Source organism: Etheostoma cragini, chromosome 15 (assembly GCF_013103735.1).
Source record: "Etheostoma cragini isolate CJK2018 chromosome 15, CSU_Ecrag_1.0, whole genome shotgun sequence".
NCBI classification, from domain to species: domain Eukaryota; kingdom Metazoa; phylum Chordata; class Actinopteri; order Perciformes; family Percidae; genus Etheostoma; species Etheostoma cragini.
The window spans coordinates 5654976-5670521 of record NC_048421.1 but is presented as its reverse complement, the minus strand read 5'-3'; the positions used below and the strand labels follow the sequence as shown (position 1 = coordinate 5670521).

Here is a 15546-nt window from a genome sequence, read left to right as displayed (position 1 = left end):
ATATATATATATATATATATTTCCCTACATCATTTGTGATTTTTTGTTTTATTGTACATCCCTGGTGCTCCTCCTCCCGTGCAGACACAATCAGGCCATCATCTCAAGTCTGGTGAGCATCAGGTGAGCTCTGTCATTTGTCACATGTAACCCCTAGAATGAACCAGAAATCAAATGTGTATTTACTTTACAACTATGAAAGCTATCAACACTGATTTGTTGTGCTGTGTGTGGCCTCTATTCAGGACTTATTTCCATTGATACTACAGGACAGGTTTCCCATTGCCTAATCTATTTTGTTGTTTTCTCTCATTGGTCAGATTTATCTGCAAACACAGCTCATGCCCCAGACTTCCACCGGGATTTTGAAAAACAAACAATGAAGCGTGTTTTGATCATGGTGGCTTCACCCTGTCTGACCTGAAGGTGCTCTCCTCACTGGAACAGTAAACAGCAACTGAGAGAATTACAGTTTGGAAAATGAAGCCTGACATATGCCTGACATATGCCGCTTATTTGTCATGAAAAACTGAATTTGTGTATACTGTCACTTCAAAAGTTAGTTATATGACCAAGGTACAAAGTGACAAAACAAGTTGTGTGCCTCTGCATAAAAACAAGCAGTAATCATTTGTTAGATTTCATGTTTTGCTTGCTTTTCAAAAAATAAAAAGGTAATGAATTGTTTTAAATGTATGTATGAGGAGAGGATGAGCTTTGACTGTATGCATCGTAAAGAGTAGCATCTGTTAAGATCTCATAGGTGACCTAATTTCTTCTGAAAAAGGGCCTAAAGTCCTGTGTTGTATTGTACACAGCAGGTGTGTCCATATGGCAGGTCCAGTACGCCCATTCTGTTAATCCCTTAAAGGTTTATGTTCTCACGGAAGTGTCACAAGGCTTAAATAAAACAAAGGAATGGCATTTGTGTGCCATGTACTTCTGAATGCCAATGAACATTGTCTCTCACATGCACAGAGAATAACTGTGCTTAATTTGCTGATGATTTACGTGAAAGGCATAAATCTTCTAATTATAACATCTGTGAAACATTTCTTTTTTCTTCTTCCTTCTTCTTTAAAAATGTTTGAAATGGCCAGTTTCATTTCTTGACAAATCATATTTGGTTGCATAGAGCTTTATTGTCATCCTGTGAGCAACGTCTTTTGCCTCCAAGTGTAAAGCAATTTTTTGACATTGCATACGTGGACTGCATTTCAGTAAATGGTGTTCTCGTTCAAAGTACACATAATCTTTGCCTGTACATTTTGCTTCACAATCAATTGTCATCTCTTCAAAGACAAATCTTGTTCTGTTATTTCTGCTTTGATTGAATAAAAGGGTAAATTCCATGCTTTCAGGTAATCAATGCACTAAACGTGAATATTGATGTAGAGCATGAAACAACAACAAAACAACAGAAATCATCAGTTATCTACAAAAAAATATTCTTGCATTCATGGCAAGGCATTTTAAACAGAGGTTGTCTACTTGTATACCGTGTTAATGTAACAATTCTCTGTGTTGACAGAATGATCAATGATGCTGGCATCCATGCCTAATCCCAATTCTGTCACGCCTGAAATAGCCTGAAGTCTCATGAGAAATTGTGTAAAGCTAACTTTAAGCAATGTGCTTACTGCTTATTTGCTTATTAAGATTGCAACATCAGGCCTAGACCTCACTGAATTAAACATAGGCTAGATAAATTATTTATCTCTATATTTTTGTTGCAACTGATTTGCTCTGATTTAGTCTTTTAAGCTCTGGCGCCACCTGCTGGTAAAACATTTTGGTAGATTTCACCAAGTAAGCAAGTTAAATATGTCAAAGCAAGTCTTAAACAAGCTATTGCTGATCCCTGCCTCAAAGGGTACGCCAAAACTACTCTACCCACAATACACTGCGGACGGAAAACAGGAAGCGTGTGTCTCGCGCCGGTTATGGTTGTGGCTTTGTGGTACGTTAGTGCAGCAGTGTAGTAATCCCTCAAACATTACCCTTCTGATTTTCCCTTTGCAGTGTGTTCAGCATAAATCTATAACTTTGTAATGATTAGCATACAGTTTGTGTTAGAAGACTGAATTAGCGTAGGTTTGCAATATGGCTAGCTTAACGAACAGCCTTGTCCTAACGTTAACGTTGTGTGGCAGTGGTGTTCCTTCAGATTTGTTTCAATGTTAACGTTTCTGTATGTAAATTGGCAACTTAAAAATGCTAAACGACTAACTTAAGCACGACTGCATTAAAGCATGAAACAATATGTGTCACCATATTAACTAACGTTATCTACAATCGTGTGTTTTTTAATGAACGTTCTTGTAGGTAGCTAGCTAGCTAACAGAGAGGTTACCAATGGAGACGGGAGACGCCTAATCAGATTTAGCTTGGCTAGCTAACCTAGCTACATCCAATTCAACGCTACCAGGAGAGATTTAACATGGTAAGTCAAACTGGCTCCAGTATTAACGTTACCACGATATGTGGGTTATGGTTAAATGAAATTAAAAATAAAAATAAAAAAGCGAAATTACTTTGTATGTTTACAATTGACCTGCTCTCTGTAGTGGACGCAGGAGTTAGGTTAATGGAATCCAGGTGTAAAATTGCTAATTTATTATATAATTTCACATTTCCAGGCTACAAAGTTGAAGAGCAAACCATCCAAAAGTAAGTCCCTCCCGTTTGAATGTTGTACCCCGTAGTTTCACTTTCTATATTGTTACTGTAGTAGATATACAGTTGATATAAATCAATTCACAACCAAGAATTTTCACATATATAGAATAACATAAAAACCGTATAAGCCTACAGTCAAAATATATTAGAGCTGGTGGCAGTATAATCAGAATGGAGCATAAATGACACAAGCACTTAAAATGTAATTAACTGAAGAGTCTCAAGCTTGTGTAAAAACCCTTACTGTTTTCCCAAGGTTCATTCGCAGATGAAGATTTGCTCGACAGCCTATTTGAGGATAAAAGTAAGTTAGCAGTTCTAAAACCAAACAGTGTTATCATTATTTATGATAATTGTATTATTGTGAGAATTTTGTGTTTTCTCTCAACATTGTACTCCAGAACTCCCAGTAATGGGGAAAGCAACTCGCCGTGGACTACTGAATCGGTAGGTTGGAGGAATCTAAGAGTTAAAATCAATTTTAAAAATGAAACTGAGTTACAATTTTTTTCTTCTCCAGCACTTCTGCCACAGATAACATCTTCAGTATGCTAGCAGAGGAGGTAAAGAGGGATGGCGGGGACACTGAGGTATGTAGACCAAGATGTTAAAAGATACATGTTTACAGTCTTATATCTTATGTATAAATAGCACTTTTTTTAAAATTCTCTTTGTTGCTGTTTTCTTTTCTGTCCAAGGACTCTGATGTCTCAGCAGCTGATCCCAATGACATACTGAAGAACATGAAGGTAGAAAATTATCGTGTGTTCATGGGCATCGGAAACACATTTTCCCCAGTGAAAACATAATCATTCACTTCACTTCAAGTGGGAATCAGATGTGGGAAACTCGGGTTTAGATTTTTGCTAACAGAGTTTCCCAGTCTGTAACGCGGTGTTGACAACCAATGGTTGGCTCACTGAAAATATTTCAATGACAATATAATAACAATTATAGCAATAATATTTTGGACAAACGCCTATGCCAAGAAACATACACAGACATAACACGTTTCAAAATTATTCAGACATAGGCCTATGTATTAAAAAACACCGTATCCAAGTCCTTTCCCATTTGTTGTCCTCCAGATAACACAAACAAACAGCTGTCGATGTGCTGTTTTTAGGCTCGCATAAGAAAACTGCAGCAAATCTTTGTTATTGTGGCCGCCATGTTTTCACACACCTGCTCTAGTGGCAGTCATGCAACAAATTTGTATGCCAAACGGTAATATAACAGAAGAAGAACACGCATTATGTGAATTCTGGTAAAAAAAACATAATCCCGAGGGCGGTCACTGATATTCCCAGGTGGCATGAACGCGCCATAATAAACTGGGGAAATGCAGAGACATAGTTCAGCTTTGTAGTTCTCCTTACATGGTCTCAGGTCCACTGACAATGTCTGTTGTTTTTCTGTATTCTTGTCCAGGATATGGATGATATGGATGCTGACCTTTTTGCATCAAAGAAAAAGCCCAGTTCAGCCCCTGCACAAACAAAGCCGTTTGGCAGCAAAGGACCAAAGAAAGACTCGTCCACGTTAGAAAGTAAAATAAAACCAGAGGGAGCAGGTTATCCACTGCAGTGTTCTTGCATAAATTATTTTCTTATTATTAGCCACACTTTATTGCTGGCTTTGAAGTTTGCATTAATAGCAGCAATTAGAGAGAGCCTTGTCTTCCTCTCTTCACTCAGATGAACTCGGCACAGAAGGGAGGACGCCTAACTCTGCACCATCGTCTACAGCACATAAGTACAAGAAGCAGAGCTTCTATGGTGTGTGAGCCTCCCTGTCCCATCCATCTCTAACACTGAGCCCTTATTTAACCGAGCACTCGCTTACTGATAGCATTGCCTTTTTTTCTCCAAACTGCTGCATTCATTTAGACAGTGGTGATGATGATGATGAATGTCTTGGTCAGACACCTAACGATAAAGGTACATTAGTGTGTTTGGCTCTTAACTTTTAGTTTAATATCTGTGGGTAGTTTTAGATTGAGTGTCTGTGGGTAGTTTAAACAGGAGAGATACACACAAAAATTGACAAATGACTTTGGAAATGTTATGCAAATGAACAAATTTGAAAGTGAGATAGCTATCCAATCAGTATTTAATCATATAGTGCGTTAGTTTCTTTGGTACACCTGTTCAATCTCATGTAATATAATCAGACTATAGGCTCAAACTTTAAATATATTTGAAACGTTTATATTGTCGTATGTGATATTTAATTGATAATTTTTTTTTTAAGTATCGTAAGTCTAGACATATGATATGATGTCTATCATTTACTGCTTAACAGTCTGGTGTCCGTAAAATGTGATTAGAATCTTATTTCCGCTGCAGATCTAGACGACCCCTTGGCGGATCTCCTTGATGACTTGCTTCCAGATGAAACCAAGCCTGAACCTAAATCTAGCATACAGCGGGCCATTCCTGAAAAGTCTGTCCCGTCTCCTTCAGCATCACCTATCCTAAAGACTCAAACATGTAAGCCTTAAATTATCTGCAATTCTCAGTTTTCGAACATGAATCAAACAGTCTCTGAACTACTTTTGTGTTTGTGTTTGTATATTCTTTGTTCTAAAGCAGCAAAAAAACGAAGTGATGTCACGTTTGACGACGATAAAGATGACCTCATGGACGCACTGGGATTTGACAGGGATAAAAACAATCCTCAAAAAAAAGAGACTGTGCTTTGGTCCAACAAGGGAAGGTAACAGCTTTGTTCCCGCTCTTCCTGTCTCAATCTTATTGTTGTCCTTATTTATAGCGCTTAACGATGAATAATTTCAGCTTCAGTGCTTTGGGCTGCGGCTAAAAGCAAAGCCAAACTTTGACAATGTTTTACAAAGCATCTTTCAGCCTCAGACATATACATTCTTTACTAATGTGGTTTGCCTTCCCTTCTACTTTTTTTGTGGTGTTTCCAAAATTGACTAACTTTTCCTTTCTTCTAATGTATCTTAATGTGGTCTCGTTTGCCATTCCCTCTGCTGTATGTTATTACAGGAGTGAGACCCCTCAGAGACCACGTACTAAACTCGATGACATTCTGGAGAGTTTGACTTCACCTCTTCTTTTGGAGCGACCTCCCACGGGCGAGAAGAAGGACCAGCCTCAGTCTCAAGAGAAGCAGCAACACGAGAAAACCTTCAGCGTGAAAGGTAATAGAACACACGGAACATCTGCTCCCAGAAGTATGAGCAAGTTCTGTTTTAAAAGAACATATTGGAAGACTGCTTTTGTTCCTATTTAACAGAACCACTTTTAGAAGGTGACCTCACATTTGGCTCTTATCAGCCCACGCTGGGATCCACGCCTGAGGGGCGCCAGTCCCGCAGACCGTCTGTCAGGTGTGTGTGTGTGTGAGTGTGTGCCAGTCAGTCAGCCATGGTGTGTTTTACAGTTGGCTTTTTTTCATGTTGTGGTCATCATATAGCACATTTAAAAAAAACAAATGCTTACTAAGTGCTGGATAAGAAAAAAAATCACATAGAACACATAAAACAACATAAGACCACACGGTTCTTATGGTGGGTTAAAAGCCAAGGAATACAAGTGGGTTGGTTAACGGCAAAGTAAAGGGCATTACAGTAGTCTAAACAAGTTGAGATAAAAGCACGAACCCCATGCTTAAAGTACTTACGAGATAAAACAGGTTTAATTTTAAATAAAAGCCTCAGGTGGTTAAAAACTGGATTAAACAACATTATCTGCTTATCAAATTTAAAACCATTGTCTATTTTGACACCCAGATTTTTGACTATGGGTTTCGCATATTGTTGCAGGTAGCAGGTCACCAGGAATATCTATATTCACAACGTTCCTATTCCGGGATTGCTCCGGTGCTGCCAGAAATTCTGCTTGATGCATGTAATTTTGCCAATGTTAGTTTCCTTCAGCTTTCTTTTTGTTGGAATTCTAAACTCCGGTGGATTTATGAGGACTATGGGTTAACTGCTCCACAGATCTCTGCAGGGTAAATCGAGACTGCTAGCTAGACTATCAGTCCAATCTGAGTTATCTCTTGCACAACTAAAATAACCTTTGAAGTACACATACCATTAAAACAAGTTCCTTCCCGAGGCTATTTGGCAGCAGCTCCGAGCGGAGCTTAGCGCCTAAAATGGCGATTTTGATTGGTTTAAAGAAATGCCAATAAACCAGAGAACTTTTTTCTCCCATTCCCGGGAATGCTGTGTGGACCAGCCAGACCGTCCTCCGCAGCATATAGAGGAAGGTTTGGCAAAGCAAGACTATGGTAAACTGAACACTTTTTTTCTCATCATCAGATTTTCTACAGATGATGTCGATCCCTCCACCCCAGAGAAGAAACCAAAACCCACCACCCCCACAAGGCACCGCAACTCCGCTGACTGGTTAGGCCTCAAGACAAAAGACGACCACACCTTTTCAGAGGATGATGCCAAAGAGACTTCAGCAGTGTCTCCAAAGGTTCCTTCCTCTCCTTTATTAGAGAGAAGACCCTCCCTGACTGGTAGTCATGCCACTTCTTCTGCAAAAATGCCAGCAGACACCCCTGCCTTAACTGAAAATATCACCAAACAAACCATGCCTGAGAGCTCAAAAAGCCATCAGAAAGAGGAAGAGGAGGAGGATGATGATTGGTTAGCAGGAGCCTTGAGCAGGAAGAAGGCTATGTCAGTGTCAAACTCTGAGGCAAAAACAACCAAGCAGGAAAACTTTTCAGCCCTGGGGGAAGAATTGGATCTGGAGTCGAGTGTTAGGTACAGCAACAACAACAAAAAATACCGTGACACATACAATGACGGAAGAAACTTGTTTCTCAGTACTGAATGATGACTTGCTCTTGATTTCAGTAAACCAGTCACTTCACAAGCTCCCAGGGGCGGAGAGGACACACTTACATCTGTCAAGGAAACTAGGTAAGATATTTGTTGTGTAAAACCATTAAACACATGAACTGTTTTTTGGTGCAATTTTTATCATTCCCCTGTTGTTTTGTGCAGCAGCACTTTCCTTGGTCAGCCCAGCCCCACTGCTCACTCCACTCCTGTCAGAGAGACAACGACCAAGCAAGGTATTTATCCAAATAACTACTCTTCACTTACATGGATTGTGGCATCCCAATGGACTTGGGGCACGATTCACAATAGTCACTTAGCTTTAAACATAAAGTTTCTTTCAAAAACCAAATTATTCAAGGAAAAGGGTAGTGGGTCAAATTGAACTGAGAATCCTTTCCGTCCGGAGTACTTTGGCCTTCTGAGGATGATACACTCCCTCTATCACCTCCCCCGATCGGAATTTAGGCCCCCTGTACTGAATTGGCTGGGCAGTTTCCCCTGGGTTGCCACAATACACACACACACACACACACACACACATATGTACAGTATGTTTATATGTATGTACACATCATTTTGTACATTTACAGTAGAAGCCTTTCTCTCTTTGAACCACCTTAATTAATCATTCTCACACATTCTGACAAGGTAAACACATCATACAGTCATACACACAGTATACACTTATGCCGTTTTTTCCACAGCATGGTATCTACTTGACTTGCCTCGACATTTTATGTTATGAAAAAAAGTCCCTAGTACCTGCTAACAGGTACGTTATTAAGTACCACCTCCGTCGAGGTCAAGTTAGCTGAGGCAATAAGGTGAAGTAAAAACTAGCATAAGGGCACAGCAGTTACCTGATAGGACGAGCAGCCATAGCTCACCTCATGACGCGGTACTAATCTGCAATGGAAAATGGAGGACGGGGCACCGCGGCCGTGTTGAGGCAAATCAAGCAGGTAACATTAATGGAAAAATCACAGCTGAGGCCTCATTCTACCTGGTATCACATCACGCCCATAATCGTTTACACATTCTGCTCCTCCTCTGGCACAGATTCCATTCCCCCTTGCCCCTTAACTCCACCACAGTCCCCTTGTTTAGTCACAGACTATACAGCCACCACCCAGCCTCACATCCTCTTCTGCAACTGCTCCCCATGCTAAAGTAGACCTTGGACAAGCTCTAAATTTGTCTCATCCCTCAGATTGCCCTCCTCAACTTACTGGTCCTTTGCCAGTCCATGCTGCTAGCATTAGCCACACCCAACCCCAGCCTCAGTCCCAACCTCATCTCCTACCATCCATAAATGGATCCGGGGTACAAAGAGGACCCAATCAGCTGCAGTTGCTCAACCCTATTTCTACTATATCGCCTGGCTCAATGTGGTGTAGGTATTTTGCTGTAATATTTAGATAAAGTATTCACTATTTGCTTTTTATCTAATGTGAGAAGGTCAATGTGATTGCTACTCATACTCGTTTTCTTTTCCAGCCGTTCCACAGCAAAATACATCAACGGCTGTCCAACAACAGGTATGCATGCTTTTTGTAATAAGGTTGTCATAATTTGGGCAATCTTATAATTTTGTTTTTCAAAATCCTTTCCATATTTCCTGAAAAGGTTACACTTTCAGCAGACAGTCTGCAGCAGCTGCTTCTACAACAGCAGGTTAGTAACATCAACGTCACCACTTCATCCAAAGTGTAAGAACACATTTATCGCCTGGTTTGTGTTTAACTTGATTACTCTACTCCTAAAGATGATGCAGTCTCAGTTGCTGTGTCTCGGGGGTGTTGTGGATGCAGGGGTCACGCAGAGACTCAAAGAGAGAGAGCAGCAACCTGGAGATTATCCAGTTTTACAGGCTCGCATCATCCAACTGGAGGGACAGGTACATTAATGCTCTTGCTCTTGTAGGGATGAGAGGGAAACCATTAATAACCAAAATTCCCTTCCTATGTTACCTCCATGAACATGCACAACCTTGAAACTCCTGTGTGTTATTGTCCAGGTGAAGACATTGCAGCTGGAGCAAGATCAAAGCCAAATGTTGCTAGAGACTGTCCAGCAGCGGCATAAACAGGATATGGAACTCATGGAGAACACACACAAGTAGTTTATTCCTCAACCACATACACCCACGCTGTGTTTTAGCGCGCGCACACACACACACAAATGTGCATCGCCTGTGTACATGTTTACCATACATTATGCATAATTCCCTGCACTTCAAGCAGCTTATGTGTGTCTGTACAGATGCTGTACGTATGTTTTTGTGCACGTCCAGGGCTCGTGTGAAGCTGCTTGAGGAATCGGCAGCTCAGAGGGAGACACAGGCACGGCAGGATTGTGAAGACCTAATGGAACGTCTGGCAACTGTAACACGATTAGCTGAGCAGGAACGCTCCGAGCTGCAGACTCAGTACCAGCGCAAACTGGCCCTAGCCCAGCAAGACAGAGACCGCGAGGTGGAGAGACTCAGAGACCTGCAGAGGTACACCAGGGAAGCCTTTTCTATAGTAACAGAAGGGTTTTATAACAACAGCAAGTACACTATAAATACATTTATTCAACAGTTATCATCAGGTGCTGACTGAATTCATCAAAACATACACAAATGAGTAAAGACAGGATGAAAAAAGGGTTCCCTAGGCACCACAAGACAGAAACATAGCAATGACTAAAGATAGTTTGGAACAAGGAGCAAAAGACCTGCTTTGGGTTGCACTAAACTAAATTGTTCATACAGTATAACTCAGTAAAATAACTCTGGAAGTCCCAGGATTAACATGTTATATTTTATGATGAATAAATGGCCTTTAAGTTTACCATATATGTTGTGTATTTGTCCTTCTTTGCCGTCAAGGAAATCTATCTTGGAGATGAAGAAAGACCACGAGCACCAGGTCCAGAGATTGAGGAAATTAAAGGACGAGGAGATTGATGCTGTTACAAGCGCAACATCTCAGACCAGGTAAGATGTTATCAAAAGACAACCATTTTCCATTTTACTACACCTGTAAATACTAGTAGTATGTGCGGTGTTGTGTTTTTGTGTGTTAAATACCAAGCAAGAGCAAACAACTGCAGAATGGTTTTATTCTATTTTGGAATTTTTCTTTTTTTTTCTTTTTCTTTTTTAATATGTTTTTGGTATACAAACTGACTGGAGTGACTAACTTTCGACATTGGCCAACCAATCTTGGCCTGAACTTAAGAGATTTTTTGTACAAGTATATCTACGTTGTTGTTTTTTTGTCCAGGTCTCTTACAATGGTGATTGAGCAAATGGAGCAGTTCTCCTCTCGGCTGGGGGACATTTCTTCTCGGGTGGAGAGCACACACGAACATACGGCTCATGGCCTGGAGCAGGGGACACGGCACAGAGACGAGCAGCTTCGAAGTACCTCAGAAACACACACATAAATGTGCACACTTTGTACAAATAGGTCAAGGTATGTGTTGTCAAATTGCATACTGTAGTTGGTATTGCATTGCAAGTGTATTCTCTAAATGCCCGTTACAGTGATGCAGGACCGTCTGGCCCAGCAGCAGAAAGCCATGGCGGAGGAGAGATCTTACCTTAAGGAAATCATTTCCAGGATGGACACACAGCTCAATGAGCAGCAGAGACAGCTTGAGAAGGTCAGGGCAAAATCTGACTATTTGTCACGGTCGGCTAATCTACCTTGGCTCCATAAACAACCAAACACCTCTGCTAAAGGTTAACTCAGCCTGTAAGACTAATCCCCCGTATCCTTGTCACATTAAATATGAGGATGAGACTAACTTGCCTGAGTGAGTGTAGGTTTTCCCTAATTCTAAAGGGGTTGTGGGGCCTTGGTATCTCCGGCAGTTGTCTGGAAACAGCTTCTTCTTGAGCTGCTCCAGCCTCGTCTCTCTCTGGCCTCAGCCAGCCCCAGCATTCTCATGTTGCGTTCATTCAGGTTGTTTTAAAAAGGTGTATTTCCAAAAGGCGGGTTGTGCTCCGTCTTTGCCCCGTGTTTTTCTTCAGCGTATCTGTGTTTTAGTGTTGGTTCCACTTGAGGCCCCTCCGCCTCTGCTTCCTCAAACTTCTCCATGAATCTCCCACACACATGCGCATCTTTCTTGGCTCACATCAGTATTTCCCTACCAGCTCACCACTCAAAAGAAAGTGGGAAAGCAGCCTACACATGATGTGGCAAAACTGCGAGATAGGGCGCAGAGCAAACAGGCAAAAAGGAACGTTCTGGAATTGGTTGCGCCCAAGGTTAAAAGATTGAGAGGTCAGCGGCAACTAGTTCAAGGTTGAAATAATTTTAACTTTGAGCGGAGCGCACATTATCGCTACAAAGTAACATGGGAAAAAAACGCTAAATGTAGTAGTACAAAATTGCAAAGAATACAAAGTATATGCAATGGGCACATATAAAGTACAGGATAAAGGTTAGTGCAGGTTGGTGCAAGTGACGGGGGTGGGGGGTAGAGTCAGCGTCAGAGTGTCTGACTGTAGATGCAAAAAACTGTTTTTATGGCTTTTGGGAGGGGTTCAGTTTGTGTCCGGTGATCGGCTACAATCCGTCCTAGTGAGAGGGCAGATTGCAGCCAATCACCTTCTCAGCAGAGCAGATAATACGCTACACCGTGTGTAGGCAACTCTACAGTAGCATTAGTTTTGACCTAGCAGTCCACCACAGGTGCATACAAACAAACAGCTGCAATGAAGACTGATGACACCTTTTCTTTTGTATACCTAAGGAGCGCTGGAAGATAACAGCAGAGCAGGCCAAGGCAGAGTCAACCCAAAGAGGCCTTGAGGGAGAGCGGCATGCCCTTAGTATGCAGATCAACATGGAAAGAGAGGAGCTGGAAAGAGCTAAGGTGAGCCTGGGGGACATCCATATCTATCTTGATTCTATGCGTCTCCCACTTACATGCCCCCCCGTCTTTGTTCCCATCAGAGTGCACTACTGGAGGAGCAGAAGTCAGTGATGCAGCATTGTGCAGAGGAGAGGAGGAAGCTGGCAGCTGAGTGGGCCCACTTCCACTCCATGGAGAAGCAAAGGCATGAGAGGGCTGAACGGGATGTCAGCAGTCTCTTGGAGAAGAGAGAGGGCTCCATCATCAGTCTGGCACAGGTGATCCTCTTCAGTAAAAGAAAATTTGACTATGTTAACAGTACTAAATATAATGGAATATATTAATAAAAAACATTTTGTTTAGCTGCTTGGGACCCCAAAAGACAAAATAAATTGAATTCTCACGGTTTCTGTTGTAGGAACAAGCTGACTTAAAGCTTCACACTGCAGAGCTAAAACAGAAGGAGATGGCTTGTGCACAAGAGAGGGAGACTCTGGAAAGACTGAGAGAAGAACTGGACAGAGAGAAAGAGAGAATAAGCAGCACAGCCTTGAGACTTAAGACACGAGCCCAGGAGGTGGAGGCCTTTAGCAAGGTAGATTGACACCACACAGGCCCCTATGTGTAGTGCAGTAAATATCTTAGTTTTGATTCACTATGCTCTTTGCAGCTTGCCTCAGACAAGTTTGAGGAAGGAGAAGTAGCGTTGCAGGAGGCAAAACGTGTGGAGAGTGAACACGAGGCAAGGCTCAGAAATATCCACTCCCAGACAGAGCGGCTGAGGCAGCAGGAACAGCGAATCCTTCAGGTGTGTGTTACTTTACTGTAAGACCACTGTGATATTCTTCAGATTGGGCTTCTATTTTACCAAAACAATATTACCAAATAAATGGTAACCGAGTGTCCTGAACACTTTATTACAGGAGCGAATGCGGTTAAGTCATCTGCAGAAGGACACAAAGAGGCTGCAACTAGACACTCCGATTACCTCTTTAGCACAAATGATTCCTCCCATTTTACCAGGTGAGGTTAATTCTTGTAATTGACTTTCATTCAGTTACTCATATACTTTAAAAATAAACAATTTAATATACAAAGTGCAACACAATTTCTTTTTTATTAATCTGTAGATGCAGGTTCAGTTTTGCCAAACCCTGAGCTGTCATCGACCCTGAACATTCCCCCTCCTACTTCATTTGCCAACTCTCAGTCCATGGCTCTACAGGCCAGCCTGGCTCTGTGGAAGTACACTGCAGAAAAGGTAACCAATAGCAACATTTGGCCTATGCATAAAGTCACATCTCCATTTTTTGTTTAAATTTGTATAGCACCTTTTCATACAATTAAATGCAGCTCAAAGTACTTTAGTGTGGTCTTAAAACAATCTACACATAAAAATATAATTAAAGAAAAGAAAAAAAGGCAGTAAGCTAAAAGGTGTTAAAGTGGCAGTGGAAAGAAGTTAAGAATAAACCGCACATGCCAGCCGGAAAAAGGTAGATCTTTGGTTTTAAAAGTCAGAGCTTGCGTTCCTTATGTATCTGGGCAGGGTGTTTGAGAGTGTAGAAGCTGAAAGCAGATTCTCCGCTTGCTTTTTGGACTTGGGGAATAGTGAAAATACCAGTATCAGATGATCTGAGGGTTTGTTAGCTTAGGAATCAAAGATCTTGAATGCGCTTTATCATAGAGCAGTCTAAACTTTTGCCAAACTGTAGCTAGTGTAGGGGCAGCTAAAAGTTGTTTCTTTTCCCACCTTTGGTTAAGCCTTAGTTCTGAATTTTAGTCCATGATCATCTAGATTGCTGTATGACAGACCTTTGAAAAGTTGATACTAGCCAACTACTTTGGTATAATAATAAACTTTATTTCAGACCCAGGGGGATCCATATCAAAATAAGAACATATACAAACACAAAAATACAAAATACAAAAAACAAAACAAAGCCTTCCACAATGTTCATTGTCTAGTATACAGACATGTCCGCCAATGGTTCCACAATCTGGAGGAGAATCTGACAGAACTACGTACAGGGTTAGCCAAGACTCAGATACCCTACACATAAATCTATACATCAGGTTACGTAAAACAGCTGAGCAAGTAGGTACCCCAACGCTGACAAACATATGGCTAGCACTGGAGCGTCTTGGAGCATTCAGCAGCAATCTCATGCTGTCATAATAAGCCACTGTGAGTCTTCTAATGCTGCCTTGCTTATAACGACACCACAAGTAGGCCGTATACAAAGGTGTACAATACGCTCTAAAAAGTGAGATTTTCACAGGTACAGAGCACATGTTAAACTTACGACCCAGCATGTTCGCTTGAGCATACAGCTTCCGACGCTGCCTATAGATATCCTTATCAGAAAGATCATTTGCAATAATATGGCCCAAATATGTAATCTCAGTGCACACCATAAGTACAGTGCCAGACAGACAGACGTCAGGGAAGGTTGCCTGTCTGTCTTCTCTACTTCTGATAATCATAATCTTACTCTTTTTAGCATTGTATTTTATATCAAAATCAACACCATACTGTGTGCATACCCTTAGAAGCTGGAGACCAGCACTATATGGGCTAAAGATGACCAAATCATCTGCATACATAAGGTGATTAATTAGTAAATCACCAACCCTACAGCCTGTACCACATGCATTTAAAATCAAAGACAACTTATTCATATACATATTGAAAGGGAGAGATATGAGTGGTCCTTGCCGTAGTCATCAAAGAGCTTTGTTTAGCGACAATCAAATACCATGTGACTTTTGATTTAACTCAAATCCCAGCGGTTCTAAAATCTTTGCAAATGTACCACACTATAAAGTCCCCCTAAACAGTTAACTGCTCATGAGATTGGGATTTTATTGACGTTGTGATTCCTAAAATAATTCCAACAGTTTCTGTAGATTTGTCAATATGAAAACTCCCCACCTAGTCCTGAGGCCTCCTCCCAGCTCTATACAAATTTTCAAACAGGCCTACTATGTGAATCACCCACAACTATGAAGTGAATTTTCTAATCTGGTGTCATTTGTTATTTTACTCTACACAGGACCGTGAATACCTCCGAGATGAGCAGATCTTTTTAGAGAATTTGAAGAAGAAATCTTACAGATCGCCTTTCAAAACAGATTGAACTTGTAAGATTTTTTTTATTAAACATTTCAGATCAAACATGTTT

General features: G+C 41.1%; 1 protein-coding gene across 10 annotated transcripts; it reads left to right on the top strand.

The window, feature by feature from the left end:
- Positions 1-1435: 1435 nt before the first annotated feature.
- Positions 1436-15539, top strand: LOC117957506 (fas-binding factor 1 homolog). Of its 10 annotated transcripts, none has more exons than XM_034893299.1 (33): positions 1436-2191; positions 2330-2443; positions 2640-2670; positions 2936-2983; positions 3081-3126; positions 3200-3269; positions 3378-3428; positions 4111-4252; positions 4377-4457; positions 4569-4619; positions 5028-5170; positions 5264-5397; positions 5694-5848; positions 5944-6037; positions 6977-7432; positions 7526-7591; positions 7679-7746; positions 8745-8906; positions 9011-9051; positions 9140-9187; positions 9279-9410; positions 9531-9631; positions 9807-10013; positions 10386-10493; positions 10783-10922; positions 11046-11164; positions 12260-12382; positions 12463-12639; positions 12780-12956; positions 13032-13169; positions 13285-13384; positions 13492-13622; positions 15418-15501. In XM_034893299.1, exons 2-33 carry the CDS (start codon positions 2441-2443, stop codon positions 15499-15501), a joined length of 3627 nt encoding a protein of 1208 aa, XP_034749190.1. In that variant the 5' UTR covers positions 1436-2191; positions 2330-2440. The 10 variants fall into 10 exon arrangements, with proteins under 10 accessions (XP_034749190.1, XP_034749186.1, XP_034749184.1 ...); XM_034893295.1 differs by having other exon boundaries at positions 8724-8906; XM_034893293.1 differs by having other exon boundaries at positions 1437-2167; positions 7676-7746; positions 8724-8906.
- Positions 15540-15546: the final 7 nt, after the last annotated feature.